Source organism: Echinops telfairi, unplaced genomic scaffold, assembly GCF_000313985.2.
Source record: "Echinops telfairi isolate 266 unplaced genomic scaffold, ASM31398v2 ScPeMD7_2565;HRSCAF=3150, whole genome shotgun sequence".
Taxonomy (NCBI): domain Eukaryota; kingdom Metazoa; phylum Chordata; class Mammalia; order Afrosoricida; family Tenrecidae; genus Echinops; species Echinops telfairi.
In genome coordinates this window covers 8503763-8528196 of record NW_022106463.1, presented here as the reverse complement: position 1 = coordinate 8528196, position 24434 = coordinate 8503763, and the positions used below count along the sequence as shown (strand labels likewise).

Below are 24434 nucleotides of genomic sequence, written 5' to 3'. Positions count from 1 at the left end.
TAAACAAGCCAGAAGAGAGAACAACGGGATGACAGATCAGGGGAGCATGGGGGGAGGGGGAGGCGGGGGAAAGGAAGAGGGTGTTAATAAGCACAGAGACAAGGGAACAACAAGTGATCCAAAATCAATGTCAAGGAGGGTGCGGGAGGCTTTGCAGGACTGAATCAAAGGCAGTGTAACCGAGAGGAATGCCTAAAACCCAAATGAAGGCAGAACATGATAGGGGGACAAGAGGAAAATACAAAGAAACAGAGGAAAGAACTAGGAGGCAAAGGGTACTCGTAGAGATGTAAATACAGACATATAAAGATGTAAATATATATATGATGAGGGGGAAATAGATCAATGTACATATATTTATAGGTCGAGTATTAAGAAAACAGATGGACAGTGGGCCCCTACACCAGTGCTCCCCCAACACAAGAACACTTTGTTCTAACAATTCGGCAGTCTGAGATGCTCACCTACCTGACATGATCGCTGAAGACAATGGGTGCACAAGAAAATGTGGTGAAGAAAGCGGGTGATGCTTGGCTACCAAAAGATATAACACCTGAAGTCACTGAAGACAATGGGTGCACAAGCGGGTGTAGTGAGGAAAGCTGATGGTGCTCAGCTACCAAAAGATATAGCACCTGACGCCTTAAAGACCTGGTTTGCCATCTTGGTGGGATTCTGAGCCACAGGGAAAGTTCCGGAAGCATAGGAATGGGCAGATTGGCCGGTTTTAATTAAAAATAAAAAATGAATGAAATAAAAAGAGTTCTAGGTCCTGGGATTCCTGAGCTGATAGGCTGTCAGTGTCTTGTGTTGTGGGCAGACTCCTGGAGCAGCTGGTCAAGAATTCCTGGTCTCCCTTCCTGGGTGCCCTTTCTGTTGGTCAGCTTGCCTCCCGGCCACAGTCTGCACCCCTCTGTCCCCTGCACCCGACGCCCCTTTCCTCTGGCTCTCAGGCCACACCTGTGAATACGATGATTGTGTGATAGTGTGCCAACCAAAACCAGATTGATTTCAGCGCGCGCACATGATGGAAACAGGATAACTGCCCAAGGGTCCCCCAGGCTGATGTCTCCACAGAAGCCATGCCCGCAGGATGGCCAGTATGTCAGACATCCAGCCTCTGGGTGTGCAGCTGAGTTACGGTGACCAGATTTTAACATTGGTAAAGCGGGACACCATTGACCGGGTGTGGGGGTGGGGTCCTTGATTAAAAATTTGGCCTATATGGAGCAACAAAAATTTTCATAGAACACAAAATGGTATTGTAATATATATTTTTTAATTTCAACATAAGCACCATTTACAAATATAATAAATTAAAAAATTGTGTATTGTATTATTTTATTCTTTGGCATATTTCTCATTTGAATGAATTTTTTTTAGTAGATTGCTGTTGTTTAAAGGTCATGAAATTTTTCACAAGATTTTGTTAAATTATATTTCACACATAAAATGGCTTTCAAAGTCTCAACACTTAATTGTGATTTTTCTGATTTATTACATACTTATTGCTTAAAATGCAGTAAGTAGGTATATAATTACATGAACATATTTTATTGTTAGCTTATAAATTAAATTAATTTGATTGTTATGAAGTAACTGTAGTTTAAAAATTATTTTAATTTTAATCCTATATTTCTTTTTCTAAATAATAACAATACTAACTTGTATTATTTTTTTCTCTGGATTTGACGTAACATAAGTTGTGTCACTTTCAAGGCTGGCGCTAAACTTTTTGCCACCACTATAAAATATAAATAATATGAGTGCTGTCTCATAAGTTCAAGAAAATTTATGTATTTATGAAATAAATAAATTACTTACCTAAATTATCCGAATAGCTGATTTGTTGACATCACTTGTTTAACTAGCACTAGCACGCAGTACGATGTATATCATCTGAGAGACAGTTATAAAATGTTTTCGTCGTTGCCAATGCCAAAAAATGCCATTGTTCATTAAGCCCAAACAATGGTGGTCGAATTCTAACAACTGATCAACAATGCGAACTTCGATAAGCAGTTCTCGATAATCAGTTCTCAACAATTATTTGTTATGATTAAAGTTTAACATTATAAAATTAACAAAAATAATATAAAACTCATATCCTGGCGAAATAGCCACATGGCAGCCGAAAACCTTCCCATTCCCCCACCATTCCCTAGCTTGTCGTGCATTCTTTCCAAAAATCAGGACTTTTTAAAAATGCCGCGGGATGTAGGACAAATTGTTAAAAAGCGGACGTCTGGTCACCTTAAGCTGAGTGCTAAGTCCCGGGACTGCCAGCCTCTGGTGGTGGGATCCCACGCATGTCTGTGAGGTTCCTGGTGGGTTCCAGGCAACAGTGCTCTGCAGCTCCCACCCCACCCCACCCCACCCCACCCCAACTCACTCCTACTCACTCAGCACCTCTGGCTCCCTCCAGAAGAAGTCCTCCTTCACCTGACATGAGTGACCCTTGTGATTGTGTCTTTCTATTTGCACACCAAAGCCACCACTAAGGACGGGGCAGGCCAGGGTATGGTGTCAGATTGGGATCTCCAGAGAAGCAGAATCAGTGATGCGTGTGTGTGCGCGCGCGCGCGCCTTGTACGCAAAAAGAGATTTCTGTCAAGAAACGGCTCACATGCTTATAGGAACAGGCAAGTCCGGTCCAAGCAGGCTTCTCCTGACCCACGGAAACTGACAGGCAAGAAGCGGGATGATGAAGCAGAGACAGCAGGGGTGCGGACTGGTGGAAGCAGAGGTTCAAAGTCGGCTGAATGGATCCACCCTTGGTCTGCTGACACCTCCTGGGATCGGCAGGCCGACAGGAGAAGAGATCAAGGGACTGTCACCGCCTAGCTTAGCGTGCTGAGCTCCATCTGGGTTCAAGCTGCCTTGAACCCCTGCTAGCAGTTAGCCCCCTTCTCTTCCCGCTCCCAACCAGACCTGGACTCTTCTGAGACGTCTCCAAATCCTGCCTGCCCAGTTAAGCAAGAAATGTGCTCTATCTCGTAAGACCTTGAGTCGGCACCTGCAGCTGTGTTGTTCTCCCCGACCCGTGGTCCTGCCAACCTGATAAGAATGTAACGGCTAGAAGATGCCTCCCCTGGAGCCAGGCCCCATTTTTGAACTAGGAAAAGGTTGGAATTTCTTTGTGCTGGACGGAGAATAGGCACCAGCCTACTCTTGGTCCAGCTATTGAATAATAAAGACTTTACTTATTAATAGAGTGGTGTGGTTGATCCTGCCCATTCACAACAGAACCGGATGAAAGATCTGTCTCTGGAGAACGCGAAGGACCAAAGCGGGCTCGACTCTGCTCTGTTTCTCGCATACAAAAAGATTTATGATACCAGGGCGGTGCCATCAAGCTGCGACCCAATTGCTAGCTTGGGCTCTACCCCTCCCCTTACCCGTATTGACAGAATCCCTAACCACCACAGGGCTAAAAACACTAATGAGCAGCCATCTGAGGTGCAACTAGTGGTCTCTCCCCACCCAGAGCAAAGAGGAGGGAAAAAAATAAACCGAAGGAAACAATTAGTCCAAAGGACTGACAGGCCTGTGACCCTCAGGTTCCAGGACCAGGAGACCAGAAGGACTAGATGGTGCCCGGCCATCACTACTGCCAGCTCTGAAGAGGCTCACAGTAGGAGGCCCTGGATGGAGTGGGAGAACAATGTAGAACTAAACTCTATAAAGGAATGGTACAAAGCAAAGGCCATGTGCACCGCTCACTGGAGACTGGGGGATCCCTGGAGTCTGTGGCCTTTGGCACTGCTCAGACTGGATCTGACCTCCCGCAGTGGTTCAGCACTCAACCAAATAACAGACAGGTCTATAGAGTGACCCCTAATCGTTGGAAAAGACTTGATGGCCGCGATTTGGGTGGGAGGTGCGGGTTGGAGAAGGTGAACAGCCACCCCAAGGAGGTACACACTCCTCAGAAGAATCAGTGGCAGACACCTCCCAGGGTAGCATTTGCCCAGCGATAAAGCACAGAACGCAGAAAGAGACTGGCCAGAAGCTTAGACCCCGAAGGCTGCAAGGAGGCAGGGTGCAGGGAGAGGGGAGGAACATGAGGTTGAGGAGGGAGGGGTGAAGGACTGGGCACTGGGACCAGAGAAAGGAACTCGAAAGAAGGACAGATGGAAAGGGAGGGTGTGGTCGTTACATCATCCGTTCTCAATTTGGGGCTATTGAGAGTGAAGGGGTGGAGCTTAGCCTGTCAATCAGGTCACAGCTTGATGACCTTATTTGGAGATGCTAAGGAGATAAGTAGTTTGCTGGGAGGGGAACAGACACTCTCCCTGCAAGACATCCCTGTTGACAAGCCACATGGAACTACACTGATAGAGCCCCGTGGAGACACACGCCAGCGCCGAGATGCTTCCACCACCACTGGATACACACGACTTTCCACCCACCGGCCTGTGATCTTCCTGCATTCGGCGTCATTGCATGTGTTTCCCGAGTCTGAAGAGGAATTTATAGGCTGGTATTGGACATATGAGCTCCTATCAGACTTATGGACTTGATCTGGGATGTTTTCTTAATACACAATGACTCTTTATGTAGTGCTTGCTTCGGCGGCACATATACAATGACTCTTTATGTAAAACTCTCTTTAAACACAAATGGGTCTCCCTGGATTTGTTGCTCTAGTCCACCCATCCTGACCCAGTGGGGTACACACAGGGAGAGAGGGAGGGGAGGAGCACTGTTGCATTGTGGAGCTTGCAGTCCCCACATCTCATATCAGCCTTACTGTCTGTGAGTGTTGAAGGGAAAACCAACCTGCTTTGCCAACCTGCACCCAGATCACAAGAACCACAGCCGGAAAGGACAGAGGCTCTCAGGAAGGGTTGCTCGAACCCCAACCCCCAGGGCCCGCTGGCCTCCTCCTCCTCCTGCTCGTTGTCTCTGTGGTGCCCGGTCGAAGGGATGATTCTGGAGCCAACACGGGCTCCCGAAACGCAAGCCAGCCTCCTCCGGAGCACTCAGCCCAGAGGAAGCTCACCTGGAGACTGAGCAGCACAGGACACTTTTGTCCTGGGGTTGCCTCCAACCCATCGTGACCCCGTTAGACAGAGTGGAATGGCCTCGAGGGGGGAAGGGGTCCCGGGCCGCAGTGGTTAAGTGCCTGTCTACTTCCCCCAAAGGTGGGCAGTTCAAGCCCCCAGCTGCTCCTTGGGAGACCAAGGAGGGGAGGCCATTTCTTCTTAGCAGCCTCGGGGACCCATGGGGACAGTCCTGCTCTGTCCCAGAGGGGTTTTCTGAGGACCCTTATAGTGACGGGGAGTTGGAAGTCGGGCACGCACCTGGGTGGGCCACAGAAAGGGTTGTTGCCCATGTCACCCGGTGTGTGCTGGCTGCTTCAACGAGGGCTGGCCCTTCTCAGGGGAGGCCTTGCTCTGAACGAGCTGACAGTGGCTGCCTGCCAGAAGGTGCCTGATGGGCTGAGTGGAACTTCATCTGTGCACAGGTGAGAACAGTGGGGACAGGAGAGCAGAGCCTCTGTGACCAGTGAAGAGCGTAGTGTCACACAGTGACGTGGGCAAGCAGGCCGGGTCTGGGACTCAAACCAGGTCGGTGGCAGTGTGGTAGTTACATAATTTCAGGTCAATTTGATAAATAGGACAACGGGGTGGAGTCTAGCCTTGTGGGCATGGCCTAGTTATGAGGATTCTGGGAACTCCCTCGCTTCCTCCCTGGAGGCAGGACACACTCTTCCCTCTGCTTCACCTTCCTGCTGAGGAGAAACACCCAGGAGCTGGAGGAGCCACGTGGAGATGCTTCCACTTCCACTGGATCCACAAGGCTTTCCACCCACCGGCCTGTGATCTTCCTGCATTTGGCATTGTTGCGCATGCTGCGTGAGTCTGAAGAGGAATTCATGGACTACTATTGGGCACGGCTTTGATCCAACTTATGGACTTGATCTGGACTGGGATGGGATGTTTCATTGATGCACAATTACTTCTTGATTTAAAGTTCTCTCTCACACGTATTCGAGTGTCTCTGGATTTGTTTCTCTAGTCAACCTGGACTAGCACCATCGCCTTCCAACAACTCAGCACAGAAACGCTCTGTGGCACACAGGCCTCCATGACTCCCGTGGGATCACCACAAGTCGGAACAACTCCACGGCCAAGGCCACTGGTTGAAACTGCGTCACAGTGACTTGCCTGTGTCAGTCCCTGTGGTAGTTGCATAATCTGGGGTCAAGTTGAGGATTCAGAGGGAAGGGGTGGAGTCTAGCCTGTCAATCAGGTCATAGCCAATGAGGCCTCTGTGTGGGCGTGGCCTTCTCCTGAGGATTCTGGGAATTCCTGTGTTTCCTCCTTGGAGGCAGAAGACACGCTTTCTCTCTACTCACTCCCTGGGAGACAATGCAGCTGACAAGACACAGGGACCTATGCTAGTGTCCTGAGCTGGAGGAGCCACGTGGAGGCCCACACCAGCACTGAGATGCTCACAATGCCACTGGATCCACAAGATGTCCCACCCACTGGGCTGTGATCTTCTGCATTCAGCGTCATTGCATGTGTTTCAAGAATCTGAAGAGGACTTTAGAGATTGGTATCGGGCATATGGACTAATATCACACTTACTTACTTACTGGATCTGGACCAGGTTGGGATGTTTTCTTAATGTACAATGACTTTATATAAAGCTTTTTTTGTACACATGAGTGTCCATGGATGTGTTTCTCTAGTCTACCTGGACTAACACAGCCCCCCCCTCCCCATTAGAAGTGGGCTGCACTTTCTTACTCACCGCCCCGTGTGCAGTGTTCAAGAGGAGCAGCTCATGCAGCATGCTTGGTGAGCTCGCTGGGCACCCCGAGGAGTGAGCCTGAGCCGCCTAGTGCCCCTCTGTGTGCGCCTCCGTAGGGGAACATGAATAATCTTTCTCCAGCATGCAGTGGAAGGACACATGTTGCCATGTTACTCTGTATCCTTGTCAGCAGCATCGTCTGCCCTGGTAAGTCACTATACGGTCAATTTGGTGGAATCGAGTCTTTGTTATTACCTAGTTTATCTCAGTGCACACTCAACATGTTTATAGAACGTCCAGCCAGATGGCCATGCAATTCAAGTGTGAGAAAAGGAATACAAATGCTCTTCCTGGTGTAGATAGTTCTTGCATGAAGTGTGTGTGTGTGTGTGTGTGTGTGTGTGTGTGTGTGTGTGTGTGTGTTAGGGGGCTTTAACTGGGGAAGACCTCCCTCACCTCTGACTTCCATTCAGCCGCCACCTTTCTGCAGCCCCTCGTACTGTCCAGTGCATCTGTTGGCAGTTATTTCATGTGCGGTGGTGCTGAGGGGGCGGGCTGGATCTGGATCTGGAACATGTTTGACTCTGTGTCTCTCTGCCTTGTGACTGTAATGGGCTCTGATCCCTGGATGTTGATTTTAGAGCACATTCCGGGCAAGGGAGTTGGAGTCATCCGGAAATTTGCCCCCTGTTTACACCAGTTACAAAGAAGAACTGGTTTGGGGGTGCACGTTGACGTGATGAAACTCGGGGTACGAGGGGCATTTCAGCGCAGGCTGTCTTGAGCAGACCTGGATGGGCTGAGCTCACCAGTGCTGACGACTGTTCTCTCGTTTCTCTTCAGCTTTAAGTATGGCAGCCGTGACTGTGAGAATGACGATGCTGGTCAGGAAGAGCCCTTTCAGCCCCTGAGCCAGCGAGACACGGTAAGTGTGTGTGTGTGTGTGTGTGTGTGTGTGTGTGTGTGTGTGTGTGTGTGTGTGTTTCATGTCATAAAGCTGTTTGGTTTCGATAATCTTATAGTTTAGAATCTCTGCTTCAAACATTAGTAGAAGCATACCTCTATAAATATTAACCGAAACCCAAACCCAAACTCACCGCTGTTGACCGGGTTCTGTCTCCTAGTGCACCTGGAGGACAGGTAGAACCGCCCTCGTGGGTTCCCACCGTTGTAATTCTTGGTTGGAGTGGAAAAACCTCCTCTTCCGAGGAGGGCTGATGGTTCCCAACGACTGACCCTGTCTGGGTAGCCGCCCACCTGTGACCACTACGCCCTCAGGGCTCGTGGAGAGTGAAAGCAGATGCTAGTCCAAAGCGTTAGGTCCTGATCATGTTCAAGGCTTTTAAAGAGGAAAGTAGGTGAGCAGAGGGGTGGGGGTAGGGGTGGACCTCAAAATCCCACTGCCTTTTAATGTCCATGAACCCCCTCTCACCCCCTGATACATAACTCTGTATTACACTTGCATTTACTTTTATATGAAACGCCAATGTGGCAACCTCGCCTAGGGCTTCTTGGGCTGGTGGCACAGGGGATTCGTGCTGAGCTGCTCCCCGAAAAGCTGCAGCTTCTCTCAGGAGACAGGTGAGGCCTTCTGCTCCCGTGGAGGTCACTCCCACGGAGCCCACGGGGAGCTCCAGCCTTCCCCGGGAGGGTTGCCACAAGCCGGCATCGACTCAGCTTGATGGAGTTTAGTCCATTTACTTTTTATTTCCTCGGTTCAGCCAGGTTTTTGTTACATCAGTTTCCTGGTCCCACCCATTAGACTCCTGCCTCCTCCCTTTTTCCACTTGTTCCTTCCTGGAGCTGGCTCAGCGGTGATGCTAACCGTACCCGTGGCTGAGATGAGGGTGGATCATTTATGGATTCAGATGGCCCACCTTGAAATGCTCTTAGGAAAGCAGCAAAGGGGCACTGGAAAGGGCCTTCCTCACATAGAGGAACTGTGGGTGCGGAAACCCCACAGCTGACGCCGTGGCTGGCTGTGTTAGTCTGGGTAGACTAGAGAAACAAATCCATGGACACACATATGGATATAAGGGAGAGGTTTATATACAAGAGCAATTGTACATTAAGAAAACATTCCAACCCAGCCCAGTCCAAGGCCCTAAGTCCGATATTAGCCCATATGTCCGATATCGATCTATAAAGTCCTCTTCTGACTCACGAAACACATGCAATGAAGCCAAATGCAGGACGATCACAAGCCAGTGGGTAGAAAGTCTTTGGGTCCAGTGGCGTTGTAAGCATCTCAGTGCTGGCAGGGGTCTCTCTGTGGCTTCTCTGGCTTCCGAGGTCTGGTTGTGTCCATGAGGCTTGTCTTCTGCATTGTCTCCCAGGGATTAGCAGAGAGAGAGGTGTCTTCCACCTCCAAGGAGGAAGTACTGGATTTTCCAGAATTCTCAGGAGAAGGCCATGCACACAGAAATCTCATTGGTTATCTCCAGATTGACAGCCTAGACTCCACCCCTACACTCAGTCCTTACATTGACACCAGATTGGGTGACTACCACACTGGCGCACATGGTTAGTATGCTCAGCTGCTACCCGGATGGTTGATGGTTGGCGTTCACCAAGGGGCACCTGGCGGCCTACCTCCAGAAAAACACCAGTCACTGAAGACCTTCCGGGGCACGGTCCTCACAACGCCTGTGGAGTTGCCATGAGTCAGAATGGATCCGTGGAAATCTGGTCATCATCATGATTATTGGTGAAAGGCCACCTGCCTCCTGAGGTCAGGAATAAGGCCGAGATGGCCACTCTCCATTCTTAAATTCGGCGCCATACCGGAGGTCCTCGGCAGGGCAAGCAGACAAGACGCAGCCGTGAAAGGGTCCACGCAGTCGAACGAGCTCAGGTGGTGCTGCCGTGGCAGCATGAGACCGCTTTAGCCACAAGGTCGCCGGCTCAAACCCACCGGCCACCGCGTGAAAGAAAGATGAAGCTGTCAGCCCCTGGAAGGATGTCTGGTCGCAGAAACCAGTCAACCTCATGGCGGTTGGTCTTCTTGTCGGGGGAGGAAGACGTGGAGCAGGGGCATGACCTAGAGCGTGGATCCGAGCAGAGCCAAGTCCTTGGCCGCCGCAGCCTTGTCTTGTGTCTCACCACATTGAGGATTGGCCCAGCGGTGAGGATTCGTGTAATCACACCGAAGCCTGCAGTCTAAGTCTCATCGGCGAGGGCTTCAAGCCTCTCGGCGGTCAGCACCCACATAGCCGTCCACACAGGGCAGGCCGTGAGTGAGCCTCCCATGCGTGTGACACGCCCAGCACGCCACTGGCTGTCACCCTCAGCCGACACTGTGCTTGTGCTGGTGTGTTTGAGTTATGTGTGTGTGAAGTTACCTGGAAACTGACCGATCCTCCCCCCGTGTGACTGTGTCTTACTAGGTGAGTGTCTGTGCACAGCGTGTGAGTTAACTACCCCTGTGAGACAACTACCGTCTATTGCCAAACCTTGGCACTTCAACCTGCCCTTGAGGGAGGCTTGGGAACCCCGTGGGAGCATCTGTTTGACTTGGTTGCGTAAGACCCCGCAGAAAGCTAACCCCTGCTGTTGAGTCATCTCCAACTCAGCGAGCCGATGGGAGAGGTGGACCTGCTCCCTGGGGTCCCCGAGGCTGTCAGTCTTCACAGGTGCGGGCACCCTCATCTCTCTCCCTTAGAGCCGCTGGTGGGCTCAGAATACTGACCTTTCAGTTAGCAGCCGTGTGCTTAACACACTGTGCCAGTCGGGCTCCTTTTACACAGGAGGGACACTTAGTCCTTTGTTGAAAAACTTAAGGATCTTCAACTACAAAGGGACCCAGTGCAAAGCAGAGAGACCCATTGAAGGGTGAATGCGGGAAGTAATGGCCCTGGGACAGAGCTGGCTCCTGAGTCTTCTTGCCCCCCCACCCCCAGGTGCCCAGGAGGGTGGACAGGGGAGGGGACGAGAGGGGGCCTTGCTCTACACCCCACAGCACATCCTGCCTGTGTCTGGCCCCAAGGCCCTTCTGCACAGCCTGTGGAGAGCCGTCTTGACCCAGAAACCCGATCTCTGTTTTCAGGCGGAACCAGATACCGGGTGTCACCTCAGGTGCCTGCAGGTGGCACACGGGGCCGTCATTCGCTGGGCAGAGTCCAGCACCCGCCGCTGGTGAACGTGTCAGACGGACCGGCCTTTGGCTGCGTAGGCCTCGTAGCCTGCTGTGCTCTGGCTTCCCCGACGGACACTGTAGATGAGGGAGTCCCTTAGCAAAGACTGGGTGCTTTGCCAAAGCAAGAGTGGGGCGCTGCTGCCAAGGCTCGGCCAAGACCTCCACGCTTCTGCCCATGGGCAGGCGTGCTGCTGTGGGGACCCCTCACATGGGCTCTTTGACCTTCCATTTCCCAGCCCTGGGGGATCCGTGTCGTTGTTTTACACGGAGGAGCCCCGCTGGTGCTGCGGTTACGGGTGGGGCTGCTCACCGTGAGGTCAGCAGTTGGGGACCACCAGCCGCTCTGTGGAGAGCGGGCTTTCCTGCTCCTGTGAAGAGTTGCTGTGCTGGAAAGCAACAGGGGCAGTTCTGCTCTGGCCCGTAGGGCCGCTGAGTCGGCACCGACCGCGGCGGCAGGGAGTTTGGTTATTGTGTTTTTGCAGCTGCTGAACTGGGATTCGGGGAGGGCATTAAGGTACCTGTGCTATCTTTAGAAGCCCACCCCCCATCTTCCATCCCCCTAATAGCTTTCTGCCACATCCTCTTGCTGTGGCTTCATTTCCTGTGCTCGCTCACAGAACTGTCCCTGCTGCTGGGCCCCGAGTCGTCCCCACACATACGCTTTATGCTTCCATTAACTCTCGGAGTGTTTTTCCTCAGGAGGAGCTCCCGTTTCCTGGCTGGTTTTATTGTGCTCTGTCTGCTACCCCCCCTCCCCCCTGCCCTAGCTCCCCATCCCAGAAAGCAGGAACCATGCGCGATACCATTTCTGCTCCTTCCCTGGAGGATGCTGGACTGGGGTTACCTGGGAACTTTGCTGGCTGGTGTCGGTGGTGTGGCAAGGAGTCCTGGGGGCTCTGTGGGTTAGGCGTTTGGTTGCCAATGGCAAGGCCAGCGGTTCAAAGCCACCAGCCACTCTGAGGGAGGAAGATGAAGTCGCATCTGCTCCTATAGAGATTTGCAGTCGTGGAAACCCTCCGCAGGGTTACTCTGAGCCGAATCAATCCAGTGGCAGTGAACTTTTGCTTCTGTTTTTGGTGGCAGGCCTCATCCTCAGTGAGTTAGTCCGGGTAGACTAGAGAAAAAGACTCATAGACACCCATAGGTGAATAAGGAAGAGCTTTATATACAAGAGAAATTGGACATTGAGAAAACATCCCAGCCCAGGCCAGATCAAGTCCATAAGTCTGATATTAGCCCATATGCCCGATATCAATCTATAAATTCTTCTTCAGGCTCATGAAACACATGCAGTGACACCGAATGCAGGAAGATCACAGGCCAGTGGGTGGGAAGTCTTGTGGATCCAGTGGTGATGGTAGCACCTTAGCGCTGGCAGGGGTCTCTATGTGGCTTCTCCAGGTCTAGGGCTCTCGCCACCATCAGCATAGCACCATGGGTCTTGTCAGATTGTCTCCCAGGGAGTGAGCAGAGAGAGTCTCTCCTGCCTCCAAGGAGGAAATTGGAGTTCCCAGAATTCCCAGGGGAAGGCCACGCCCACACAGAGGCTTCACTGGCCTGATTGACACACTAGACTCCACCCCTTCACTCTTAATCCTCTCAGGTCCCAAATGGACACCAGATGACGTGACTACCACACTCAGCCAGCGCTCCTCTGTGATTGTCTGTGTAACACCATTCTGACAATGTACGAGATGTCACAAGATCAGTGTGATCAATCAGTGATCGAGAGTCTGCTTGAGGCCATTAGCTGCTGACCAAGTCCTTGCCTTGTGGGCGTTGCGCTGTATGCCACCAAATCCAATTCCTGCTCATAGCAGCCTCACTCCCCCAACCCCACGTGGGCTCTGCTCTGCTGCGGTCCACATCACATAGGGAGGAGACCTGGGCTCAGGGAGCTGGTGGGAGGTACTGCAGGCCATGCACCCAATCAGCAGATGAGGAAGGCTCTGAATCTGAAAGTATTGGGTGACGGTCTTTGTTAAAACAGTGCTGTTGAAACAGACCATACATGGAGTGTTTTTAAAAAAAATCATTTTATTAGGGGCTCATACAACTCATCACACAATCCATACATACATCAATTGTGTAAAGCGCATTTGTACATTCATTGCCCTCATCATTCTCAAAACATTTCCTCTCCACTTAAGCCCCCGACATTAGGTCCTCATTTTCCCCCTCCCTTCCTGCTCCCCCCTCCCTCATGAGCGCTTGATAATTTATAAATTGTTATTTTGTCATAGCTTGCTCTGTCCGATGTCTCCCTTCACCCACTTTTCTGTTGTCCGTCCCCCAGGGAGGAGGTCACATATAGTTCCTTATAATAGGTTCCCTCTTTCCAACCCACTCTCCCTCTACCCTACAGGGAGGGTTTTTACAAACAGAACTGGATTCTCTCACTGCATGGCGGGCCGGGAGTTCAAACTCAGGGCTTCTATTCTAGAGCAGGGACTTCGGTCTCTGTTGGCTCTGGGGGAAGTTCCCACTCTCTCCTTTTAGCACCCGTGAGCCTGGCAGCCCTTGGAGATGCCCGCGTCTCTCGGCATCGGTTCTTACCCTGGGTCTAGGAGGTTCTCAGCAGAGGAGCCCCCGGTCTGAAGAACGTGGCCTGCTCCCACCCAGCTCTTCTCTTTTTGGTGGTAGTAGAGCTCTCTCTGCCTCTGTCTGTCTCTCTCCTGGCCTTTGTAAGATACTGGGTGGTGCAGGCTAGGCCACACCCCAGGAAGTCCCCTTCCGTCTAACCAGGACTGTGACCTGAGTAAGGGTCTTATGTCCCACCCTAGCTCTGCCTCGGTAACTTGACAAGCATAACCTCACCTGCCTTAGCACAGCCTAACCCTGTCTCAGGAACACACAGAGGTCAGCATTTAGAACACGGCACAAACAGAGGATGACCACATTGCAATACATCCACAAGGACATCCCTAGAGATACAGCCCAGCCACGCTGACACATGCTTCTTTTTGGGGGGGCGGGGCGCGGGGCGCCATTCAGTCCATGACAGTGACTCAGCCACCACCTGAGTGGACATGGGGAGGTATAATTCAGCAGGACCATTGCCAGTGTCTCTGCCCCCATTCCCTCGGCCTCAGGACCTTGGCGGCTTGACCCTTCAGATCCCCCCGCCGCCAGCCCCCTGGACCCTCCTGTAGTGCTGAGCCCTTTCCAAGGCACAGCCCCACACCACCCACTGCAGAGGAGAACCAGCTTGCGGGGCGCCCCAAGCCTCCGTCTCTGCAGGAGCACGCAGCCAGGGTTTCCCTCCGTTGACACCCCAGGGCGGGTGGGTTCAAACCATCAACCTTTCAGTTCGCAGCCAGGCTACCTGACCATTGTGCCACAGAACTCCCTAAACATGGCAGGAGCATGAGAACTCCTGGGGCACGGGAATCCCCAAGAAGCATGCCACTGGCTAAAAGCTGTTGACCCGGGTTTCTGTCGCCTCCAGGTCAGGAGCCATGCCTCTGGTGAAGAGGAGCATCGAGCCGCGGCACCTGTGCCGCGGCGCTCTGCCGGAAGGGGTCCCCAGCGAGCTGGAGTGCGTCACCAACAGTACCCTCGCGGCCATCATCCGCCAGCTCAGCAGCCTGAGTGAGTCTTCTGCCCCCGTCTCAGCTTGATGCCCCTGTCTCCTGCCTCTTGCCCATAGGAGGTGGTCTGCGGTTCTCCAAAGGGAAGCACTCAGCTTGCTAGCCCGGCCCGGCCAACCGGTAACCGTCATTCCAGCCCTAGCGTGCTGCCAGGGAGGCTGCAGGCCCGAGCCAGTCGGTTTGGAAATGATTGCTGTTTCGGGGTGACCGGGCGCCATGGAGTTGGTTCCGACTCGTAGCCGCCCCAGCACGGCAGAGCGAAGCTGTCTGGGGCTGCGGCATCCCCACTCACCACGGTTCCTAGGTCTGAGCCCGCTGTTGCAGCCGTGGTGGGTGGCCGCCCATCTCATTGGGGGGCCTTCCTGTTCCTCACCCACCTTCCACGTGCCCAAGCAGGATGTCTGTCTCCAGGGACAAGTCTCCCCCGACCACGTGTCCTAGGTAGGTGAGGCATGGTGTTCCCATCCCCGGTGCTGAGGGGCCTGCCAGCTTGACTTCTTGATTAGATGGGACCAAATATCCATACGGTGCACACACTGCGGACCTGATTTGTAGAAGCTTATAGAAATGAAGATAAAATAAATGCGGGGAGGGGGGGCAGGTTTTTAAACCCGATGGAATGATTTTGGGAAAGCCGAGAAGCCAATGGCTCTTTATTATGAAAAATCAATAGATTCGGAAGGCTTTGACTGGTGGGAGAGACCTTGCTCCGTAGCAGGTTCCCCACCAAGACGTGGCGAGGGAATGCCATTAACGGTGATACTAAGGCTCACTGCCCAGAACAGTGACACTGGTGGGCTGTAGACTTACTGGATGCTTTCCAAGATAAGAAGCAGGGGTCTTGGCTTCCAAACCGAGGCCGGCTGACGATCTGGTTGGTAACCAAAAGCCAAACATGGCGCCGACTCAGAGTGACCCTGTGGGACAGGGTAGACCTGCCCCTGTGGGTTTCCAAGAGACCCTAACTCTTTACAGGCATCCGAGGGCCCATCTTTCTCCCAAGGAGCGGCTGGTGGTTTCAAACGGCCGACCTTGCGGTGAGCAGCCCGTCGGCCGGGTCGCCACTGCTCCCATGGTTAGAGAGACAGCTTCACGGGGTACTCCTCACCGAGACCCCTGGGGAGGGCGAGCGGGAGGAAGGCGAGTGGGCGAGTCTCCTGAGTTTGAACGCTGCAGTTAAACATCCGAGGAATGGGCCGTTTGCCTAAAAGCCTCCAATGTGCATGAAAGTGGCTGTTCTTGTCTTTCTGCCCCAGAGCTCTGGGGTGTTGAATCTTGTCCCCCTCACTTTCTCACTTCATCCCTGTTCCGCCCGCCCCAGAGCTTCCCGCTGCATCCGGGTGCCAGCTTCTCACAGCCGCCTCTCCCAGAATCTCTCATTAACCAGAAAAAGCTTCCCCCGCGTGTCACATCCTGCTAGCCTCAAGCGTAGAAGGAAAAAATAAAATTAAACCTCAGCTTTTTGTCATATTTTTAAAAATTATTTTTCAGGGTGACACCGCTTCTTGACTTGGGCACCCGTGGGCTTGCATGATCCTGATCCCTCTGCGCGTGGCCCTCCTCCCCCGCATGAGGCCCTCAGCTTCATGCGTCTTACTGAGGCGCCTCTCCGACGACGCATGTGCCCGGTGCTCCTGACAACGGGGTCCCGTCGCGGCACCGGCAGTCGCTGGTTCATCCAGATTCAGAGGCTTTGGCCCGTTTTGTAGATGAGACGCTGTCAAGGCGGATGCTTTCATGGAAACAATTGTACACGTCGACCTATCTTGGTTCTGTTTCATCTGTAATCATTGGCTGGGGAGGAAGCGGATTAGAGATGCGTTTTAAATGGATCTCCCCAGGAATCGGGACTAATCGCTGCTGCCTTTTGGCAGTGGTTGGTGGTGACGAGATATAAATTCCGATAATCGCAGGAAGGGGTAAGGGTGGACACAGTGGCTACAGCAGTGGGCTCAGACGACAGTGGTGAGGATGGCGCAGGACCAAGTGGGGTCGCCGTGCGTCTGAGCCCACACCCAACACCTTGATGGTTCCTGCAAGATGGAGTGGTTGCTTTCTTGTTGCCAGCCATGCTCCACGCTCTCTTGCCATCGGGAGGCACCCTCCACTCGATTCCAGCACGTGCTCTGTCTCTGGTCCTAAAACCGGAGACGTCCGCCAGCAGAGAGATGGACCGACAGAAGGCAACACTTAACTGTGAACTCCTGTCATCCGACAGTTCTCCATGCTGCACATGCGTGTGCGGGCACTTTCCGAGGAGTGAAGTGGCCCATGTGGGCACGCAGACACCTCGGAATCCCCTGGAAGTGGGAGGGACAGAGCCCGCGCCCCAGGGTGCCCGAGTCCTCACCCTCAGCCCCGTTCGCCTGCTGTCCGTGTCCTGTCACCTGCACGTAAGGATCGAGGTTGCTCACCAGCCGCCAAGGAGCCCCCCAAGGTGCCACCGAGAAGCACTTGGGGCCAGCTGAGCCACAGGACACTTCGAACCCGCTCAGTGGCTCCGATCTGCCCCGTGAAGATGGCGGCCTGGGAGGCGGAGTGGGGCAGCTCCGCCCTGCTTGTCACACGGGATAGCGCAAGTCAGGCTGGACTCAGCAGCTCCCAGCACCCCCAGTGAATGAACCTTCAAAGAAGGTGGGGGTCCCGGGGAGGGGGCAGTTAAACCACTCAGCAAACCCACTGCCATCACATCGATTCCAACCCACAGTGACCTGTAGGACAGTCGCACTGCCCCGTGGGTTTCTGAGACAGTAACTCTTTATGGGAGTAAGAGCTGCTAGTGGTTTCGAATTCCTGACCTTGAGGTTAGCAGCCCAGCGTGTAGCTACTCTGCCATAGGGCTCCAGTGAAACCCAGGGGACAGTAGGGCAGAAGCAGCAATGTCGGTGAGGTTTGGCCTGCCTAGGCGAGTGCTGATGACGGACAACGGAGGGGGCTGTGAGCGAGGGGGCTGTGAGCGAGGACGTGAGGTTTGATGCCCACAGCTAGCAGTGTCAAAGCCAGGAGCCCTGTCCCTGTAGGGAGCCTGTAGCCCACTGGATCCCAACCAGAAACTCACTGGGCTCTGAGGACCAGAACTTCACCACTGTGCGATTTTACTGTCTTTCAGAGGCTGACAACTTTCAGTGAGGTTATATTGATCCCGATGATTAGGAAGGAGCCCTGGAGGCACCGTGCTTCCGCTCGGGCAGCTAGCCACACAGTCAGCGGTTTGAAACCACCAGCTGCTCTGCGGGAGAAAGACGGGGCTTTCTCGGGCTTTCTCCCCGTCAAGGTTCACAGCCTCAGAGACCCGCAGGGTCTGTCCTGGAGTGGGGCCAGGAGTGGGGTCAGAAACGACTCGGTGATGGTGGGTTTCTCCAGTATGAGCAACAGCGGTGGAAAAGGAAGGGCCTTGGAGGGAGGGGATCAGAATCATTTCAGAGATTAGCCCAATCCGATCCTAGAAATAGCCTTGTTAGCAAGTTAGTAGTTTCCAGATTGGGCTTTGTATTTACTTGTTTGCACCGAGGGCTCCTGCCTTCTAACATGCGTGATGCAGAGAGCTGCAGCTGAAATAGGTTTGCCTAAGAACGCGTGACTTGCTTAAGTAGCAAGGGGATCTGTTTCTCCCACCCCCACCCCCTGTCGGCTAATAAGAGTTTAATGCAGCAATCACCATGAATCAGGGGTGCTGCCACACCGACCCCCCTTGATGACTGAATTGAGTAGCTCGCTGCCATCAGCTCATTGCCTAATTAAACTTACAGTAGCTTGCAATCAGGTTTCCTACCGATGCTCTAATGTCATTTTCATGAGACCCGCTCGAAGAAGTACAAAGGAGATGGCAGCGTTTGTGCCCAGGATGCCACAGGTCCCTCTGAGCGCCTCACAGGCTGGCCTGTCTCCTTTCTCCTTGTCCCTGCGACATCGCTGACTCCCCCCACGGGTGGCCAGGCACAGAGGTTTGTGTGCATCGCCCGTTTCCTCCGCAGGTTTTGGGTGTACTTGGTAGTCATAATGAGATGACATAGCAATTAGAAAGCAGAGGAAAACACAAACCAAGCATCAAACCAGGTGCACTGCCAGCGGGTCAGTGCCGGCTCATACACACCCTGTCGGACAGAGTCGGACTGACTCTGGAAGCATAGGCAGCCTCATCTTCTCCTGTCAAGCTGGTGGTGGGGTGGAGCCACTGACCTTTGGTTAGCAGCGCAGTGCATAGCCCGCGACACCACCACAAGGGGGGAACAATAACAACATTCCCTTTGTCCCATAGAGTCTTGGGTAGTGTTTGTCCATGTCGTCCCATCAGCAGGCGTTGCATCGTTTGGACTGTTTTGTAGCTCGCCTCCAATCACAGATAATCAAGGTCTGTGTCTAAGCTATTTCTGAGAAGCATTCTAATCTGTTGGGTGGTGTTGCATTGATACACCATTATTTAACCATTGATCCCTGTTGTACACATACAGTGTTTCTCTGAAGGGCCGTGAGAGGGTCTTATACAAAATCTCCATATTCATCTCTGGCTGTTTGGGGGCAGAATAAACCAAACAGGCTTTTCTCATTTCTTGAGAGTCTTCATCTTCCTCATGAAGAGCCAAGAGAGTCCTCACAACCGATCTGGGATTCTGAAGCTCTGTTCATTTCAAGGAGGCCTGGTGGTGTCGTGGTTATGCGTTGGGTTAAGAACCACAAGGGAAACAGTTCAAAACCACCAGCTGCTCCGTGGGAGAAAGATGAGGCTTTCTACTCCCACAAAGTGTTGCGGTCTCAGAAACCCGCAGGGGCAGTTCCACCCTGTCCTGTAGGGGAGTTGGGATTAACTCAATGGCAGTGGGTCTGATTTGGGGCTTAGTCTCTCTTTTTAAAGAAAATCCTAAGGAAAACTTCCATTTTTTATCAGGTATATGTCCAAGCTTGGGATAATTGCATCTTCTCAAAGCGTTTTAATGAGTGGCCAATATTTTTACTAATATTCATTAAAGGACATAGGCATACTGAATCAAAAGCTGAATTAACAGCAAAATGCTGCCTCAAGGACACACACACACACACACACACACACGCACACACACAGTCACTGGGTCAGGAATGTGGATTTGCATCAACCCTGTTAAGGTACCATTGACTCTACTGCTTGGAACAGAGATTTAAGTATTTTGAAGGCACGCACCTAATGGATTTCTTGGATATTTCTGGTAGAAATCCTTTTGGCCACATGGAAGGGTTTGTGCAGCGGGGGATAAGATAATATGTACTGGATATACATCTGCTTTCCTGCAGATTAAGGGTCGGGTTCCACAACCCAACTGGCTACCATGGAGTCAGTGGGGACTCACAGCGCCCCCTGTGGTTTCCCAGGCTGAAACTGTCCTTCTCCTTCAGGGCTGTGGTGTCCTCCAATTGCTGATGTGGGTAGCAGCCACGGCACCTCCACTAAGGGCCAGTTAAGATAAGTCTTAGTCTGTCTGCACAGAAATCAATTGTGGAAGAAACACAGTAGTGCTCTCACATTTTTTTAAGATCATTTTATTGGGGGGCCGGGGCCCTTACAGCTCTTATAACATTCCATACATCAATTGTATCAAGCATATTTGTATATATGTTGCCATCATCAGTTCCAAAACATTTTCTACTTGAGCCCTTGGTATCAGCTCCTTTTGTTCCCCCTCCCCCCCTGCCACCCTTGTGAATCCTCGATGAATTATATTGTTATTATTATTTCATATCTTATAGTTTTAACATTTTTAATGCATCCTCCTAGAGAAAAATGGAGAGCCAGTGGAGGGAGTTAAGAAGTCATGTAAGATAAAAGTCAATGGTAAGATAAAAGTCTGCTTGGAGACCGGCATAAGATGAGTCCCCTCCCCCCCCCAAAAAAAGGGCAGAACTGTTGAGAATTCAAACTCTGCCCACTGATCACTTTGCTTGGGGTATCAGAAATGCACCCCAAAATACAGAAGTATGAATGGGGCTATGGTTTGTTTCTCCTCGTCCTGTGTAATAAATTCCAGTGTCGCAAGATTTCCATGTAGTGTAACTCCTGAGAGCAGAAGTCAGAGAGGCAACGGAATTTGAATTTCGGTCCCACCTCTTGCCAGACTCCTGTGGTTTATCAGCCGTCTTCGTCCTCTTTCATTATGTTGGGATTAGTGGATGAGCGCTGCAAAGCTGCTATGAAACTATCTTGCAGGACACAGTAAATGAAACCAGCAGTCTACGTAGAACCCTTGTGAACAGATGGGGACCTTCATCAGAGACATCGGAACTATCCAGAAAGAAGGGAAGATGCTTTAGGACTGGAAAATGAAGGATTCACTTGATTGGCCTGTCGGTAGACGGGACCAGACGGAAGAAATGAACAGCGAGCTTGGAGAAAAGACAGTAGAAACTATAGTAACACAATTAAAGACAAAACAGACAACCGAAAAAAACACGGGACGATATTAAATGGTCTGCTGGTGTCTGGTGCCATCGGGCCGGTTCTGACCCAGAGTGACCCCACATGGAACAGCGCCAAACAGTGCCCGGTCCTGCGCCACCCTCACCATCGCTCTTATGTGTGAGCCCGTGGCTGCAGCCACTATGCCCATCCGTCTCACCGAGGACCTTCTCCTTCGCTGCCCCTGCACTTTACCAAGCAGGATGCCCTTCTCCAGGGACTGGTCAAACGGTCTCATACATATATAATTGCAGCCCCCCAACTGAAGAGGGAATGGGGAAGCAGAACTCATACAAAAAATAATGAGTTCACATTTTTAAAAATATTGATGCTAGACATCAATTTACAGATGCAAGAAGCTTAGCAAATTCCACATCTTGGCACCTCATAGTCAAACAAAGACTAAGGCAATCTTGCAATGAACCAGAGGAGGGAAGTACTTCCCATACAGGGAGCAGTGTGAGGAATGACAGCTGACTTATCAGAAACAATGGAGGCCTGAAAACAATGGATGAAGTGGTATAAATAAAGATTGTCATTCTAGGAGTCTACCACTGCTGCAAAAATTAACTTAGATAAAGGCGTAGTTTATTCAGACAAAAGCTGAGAGAATTAGTCTCAGCAGACATGCACTACAAACAAGAAGAAATTATTTCGACTTGTAGGAAACTGACGACAGATGGAGGCTTGGGTCTCTAAGAAGGAACCGTGATCACCAGGAAGAGTGACAGTGGGGGTAGCTGTGAAAGAGGATTAAAAACACTTTGGGTATTTATCTCGAAGATTATTGTCTGCTTAAAATTTGTTGTGGCATCCGTAGTCTGTGTGGAAGTAAGATAGAGGAGAGACCTTTAAGGGTGGGGAAGAGAATGCTGTAAGTTTTATATACTGTTTGCAAAATGCTGTGTGTTTTGAAAGCAGACTGGTGAGTTAAGGAAGCACTCTGTTATTTCTGGTAGTTATTAAAACACAGCTAGCACATAGAGTAGACAAGATGGAATTCTAAGATTGGTGCTCGGTTATCTCACAAGACAGGAAAGACAGAACAAGGAACATGAATGGAAAACAAATACCAGACAATAGAACTAAACCGGACCTTGTCAATAATCCCATTTAGATAGACATGCTTCGAGTGCCTCTTAAAAGGCAGAGACTATCAGAATGAATAAGAAGGTAAAACTAAAATCAGTGCTTTTCAAATACAGAGAAACAGATTTAAAGAAAATGTTTGGGAAAGATGCTGGGCTCACCCAGCCTCAGGTGCGCTCCACCACACATCAAAAGCATTTGGGGAGAGAGAAGTGGTTAAAGAGTCAAAACCATCCCTCACAGGCCTCGAGGAATGGAAAGTGCTGTGTGTAGCATTGGGCATTGACCTGATGCTTACTGGGGGATGTGCGCACAGGTTACGTGGAAATGGGACCCTATTTTGTATCAGAGACATGCACATCTGTGGATCTTGGGTTCTACAGGGGTCCTGGAACCAATCCCCGCAGATCCTTGGGGACAACTGAGCTATGTAAACACGAGAAAGGTGTGGCTCTATCAATATCAGACAGAATCAGCTGTGAAAGAAGGGCCAAGAGTCGACTGATCAAACACGAGTCACAGCCTTAAGTGTGTGTACACTGAATGAGAGAGCTCCAAAGTACATCGAGAAATGGACAAACCTGGAATCATTGTGATTTTAACAAGAGCCCTTCAATAAGTGGTAGACCAGGCAAGTACATAAGAGGTCTTGAAGGATGTCAGATGATTTGAACAGCACTGCCACACAGTCTGACCTAAATGATGTTTCTAGAACACCCAACCCAAAGCTATAGAAAAGGCGTACTTTCCATGTTTCTGTGGACTGTTCATTGAGATAGAACAATGTGCAAATCCACAAAATACCACGTTTCATCATGTGAGAAAAGTCATCAGAACAAATTAGCTAATTCTCAAATATTAGAAAAGCCATAGATACATTTTTCAGTAACTCTTAGGTCAAAGGGAAATCAGGAAAGATTTCAGAGTGTGCGGTAAGAAACACACAGCATACCAATGTGTGTGTGTGGTGGTGGGGAGTGCAAAGACGTGCTTTGAAGGAAATGCGTAGCCATTCCTTAGGCTCGCTCCCAGTGTGAATAAGGCTAACTGTACTTTCATGACGGGGTTTTCTTTTCCCCCGAGTACCGGCTTCCCACCTTCCCTTTCCACGCAGATCTTCCCCCTCATGGCGGACGCCTTAGCCCTCACTTCTTGGGCAAAATATGAGCCCGTAGGAGAAGCACATGCCCTCCCTTCTGCCCAGTCAACGCCCGATGCGTCTGGGTAATGGCATGTCCCACTCTCTCCCCCTTAAAGTGGACAGACTGCTCTCATGGCTCTCTAGAGCAGGGGTCCTCAAACTTTTTAAACAGGGGGCCAGTTCACTGTCCCTCAGACCGTTGGAGGGCCGGACTATAGTTTAAAAAAAAAACTATGAACAAATTCCTATGCACACTGGATGAGTCGGCTGCTAAGTAGGACAGGCAGTAGCAGCAGAAACACCTGGCGGGCTGGATAAATGTCCTCGCGGGCCGCAGTTTGAGGATCCCTGCTCTAGAGCCATGTCCACCCCTCATGTCCACTCACTGCCTCAACACGCTTTCCCATCCAATACAGATACACAGAGAACGCACCCAATGTCTACCACAACCTTCCTTAGATCTCAGACCACCTTCTGCTTATCACCCCCTTTCTCGGCTTTCCATCAGAGAGCCCCTGAAAGACGCCTGTCTGTCCCCGGTCCACTGCAGCTGCTTCTGTCACTGCTCTTGTGGTCATTCAGCCTGCGTCCTACCCACTCTTTCCAAAATCTGCCCCTCAGTGTTACCGGTGAAGTGACCTTCCCGTGGACGAGCACGGTGGTCATTCTTGGTTCTGTTTGTTTGAAAACCATCTCCTTCCAGAGGGGCTGTCTTCAGCTGGCTTCCAGGCCACCCACTTCAGCCGTTCACTTCCTCACAAGCTGTTCCCCGTGAGTCTCCTTTGATGGTCGTCCTGAATGTTGGGGTGCCCCTGGACTGGATCCCTGAACCGGGCGGAACTCTGACTGTCATCTTTTCCCCTGCGCCCCCCACCCCACCCTGTGGCTCCGCCCAACATCCCTGTCCATGACTTCCCCAAGTGTATGTCTTCCGTTCTGAGCTTCCCTGTGCACTTTTCACCGTGTATCCAGCCTCCTGCCCAATGCCGTCACCTGGATGGATTTCTCACAGGCATCGTACAGTGTGTGACCTCTTTCCTCCTTCTGCCGGGGACCTCAGCAACCTCTTTTGTCTTAGCTATGGAAACTCAACTCCGCCCCCTTGCTTTTGGCTCCTCCCTTCTTTCTCTCAAACCGAACGTTCCGTCCAATGAAAGATGACATGGAAAAACACAAAGAAAGAAAGATGAGGTGGGCTGCAGTCAGAGTACACGCCCATTCAGGGCTCTTCACCAGAGCACACGCCCAATCTGCTCCTCTTCATCAGAGCACACGCCCATTCAGTGCTCT

At 51.5% G+C, this 24434-nt stretch overlaps 1 protein-coding gene across 2 annotated transcripts in view; it reads left to right on the top strand.

Annotated features, from left to right (window-relative positions):
* Positions 1-7607: 7607 nt before the first annotated feature.
* The window catches only part of WASF3 (WASP family member 3), a 37127-nt gene continuing 20300 nt past the window's right edge, over positions 7608-24434 (top strand). For both annotated transcript variants that reach the window (XM_013007918.2, XM_004715404.2), the window contains exons 1-2: positions 7608-7690; positions 14349-14491. In XM_013007918.2, coding sequence (XP_012863372.1) covers positions 14359-14491 — 133 coding nt within the window. In that variant the 5' untranslated portion in view covers positions 7608-7690; positions 14349-14358. The remainder of the gene's footprint in view (positions 7691-14348; positions 14492-24434) is intronic.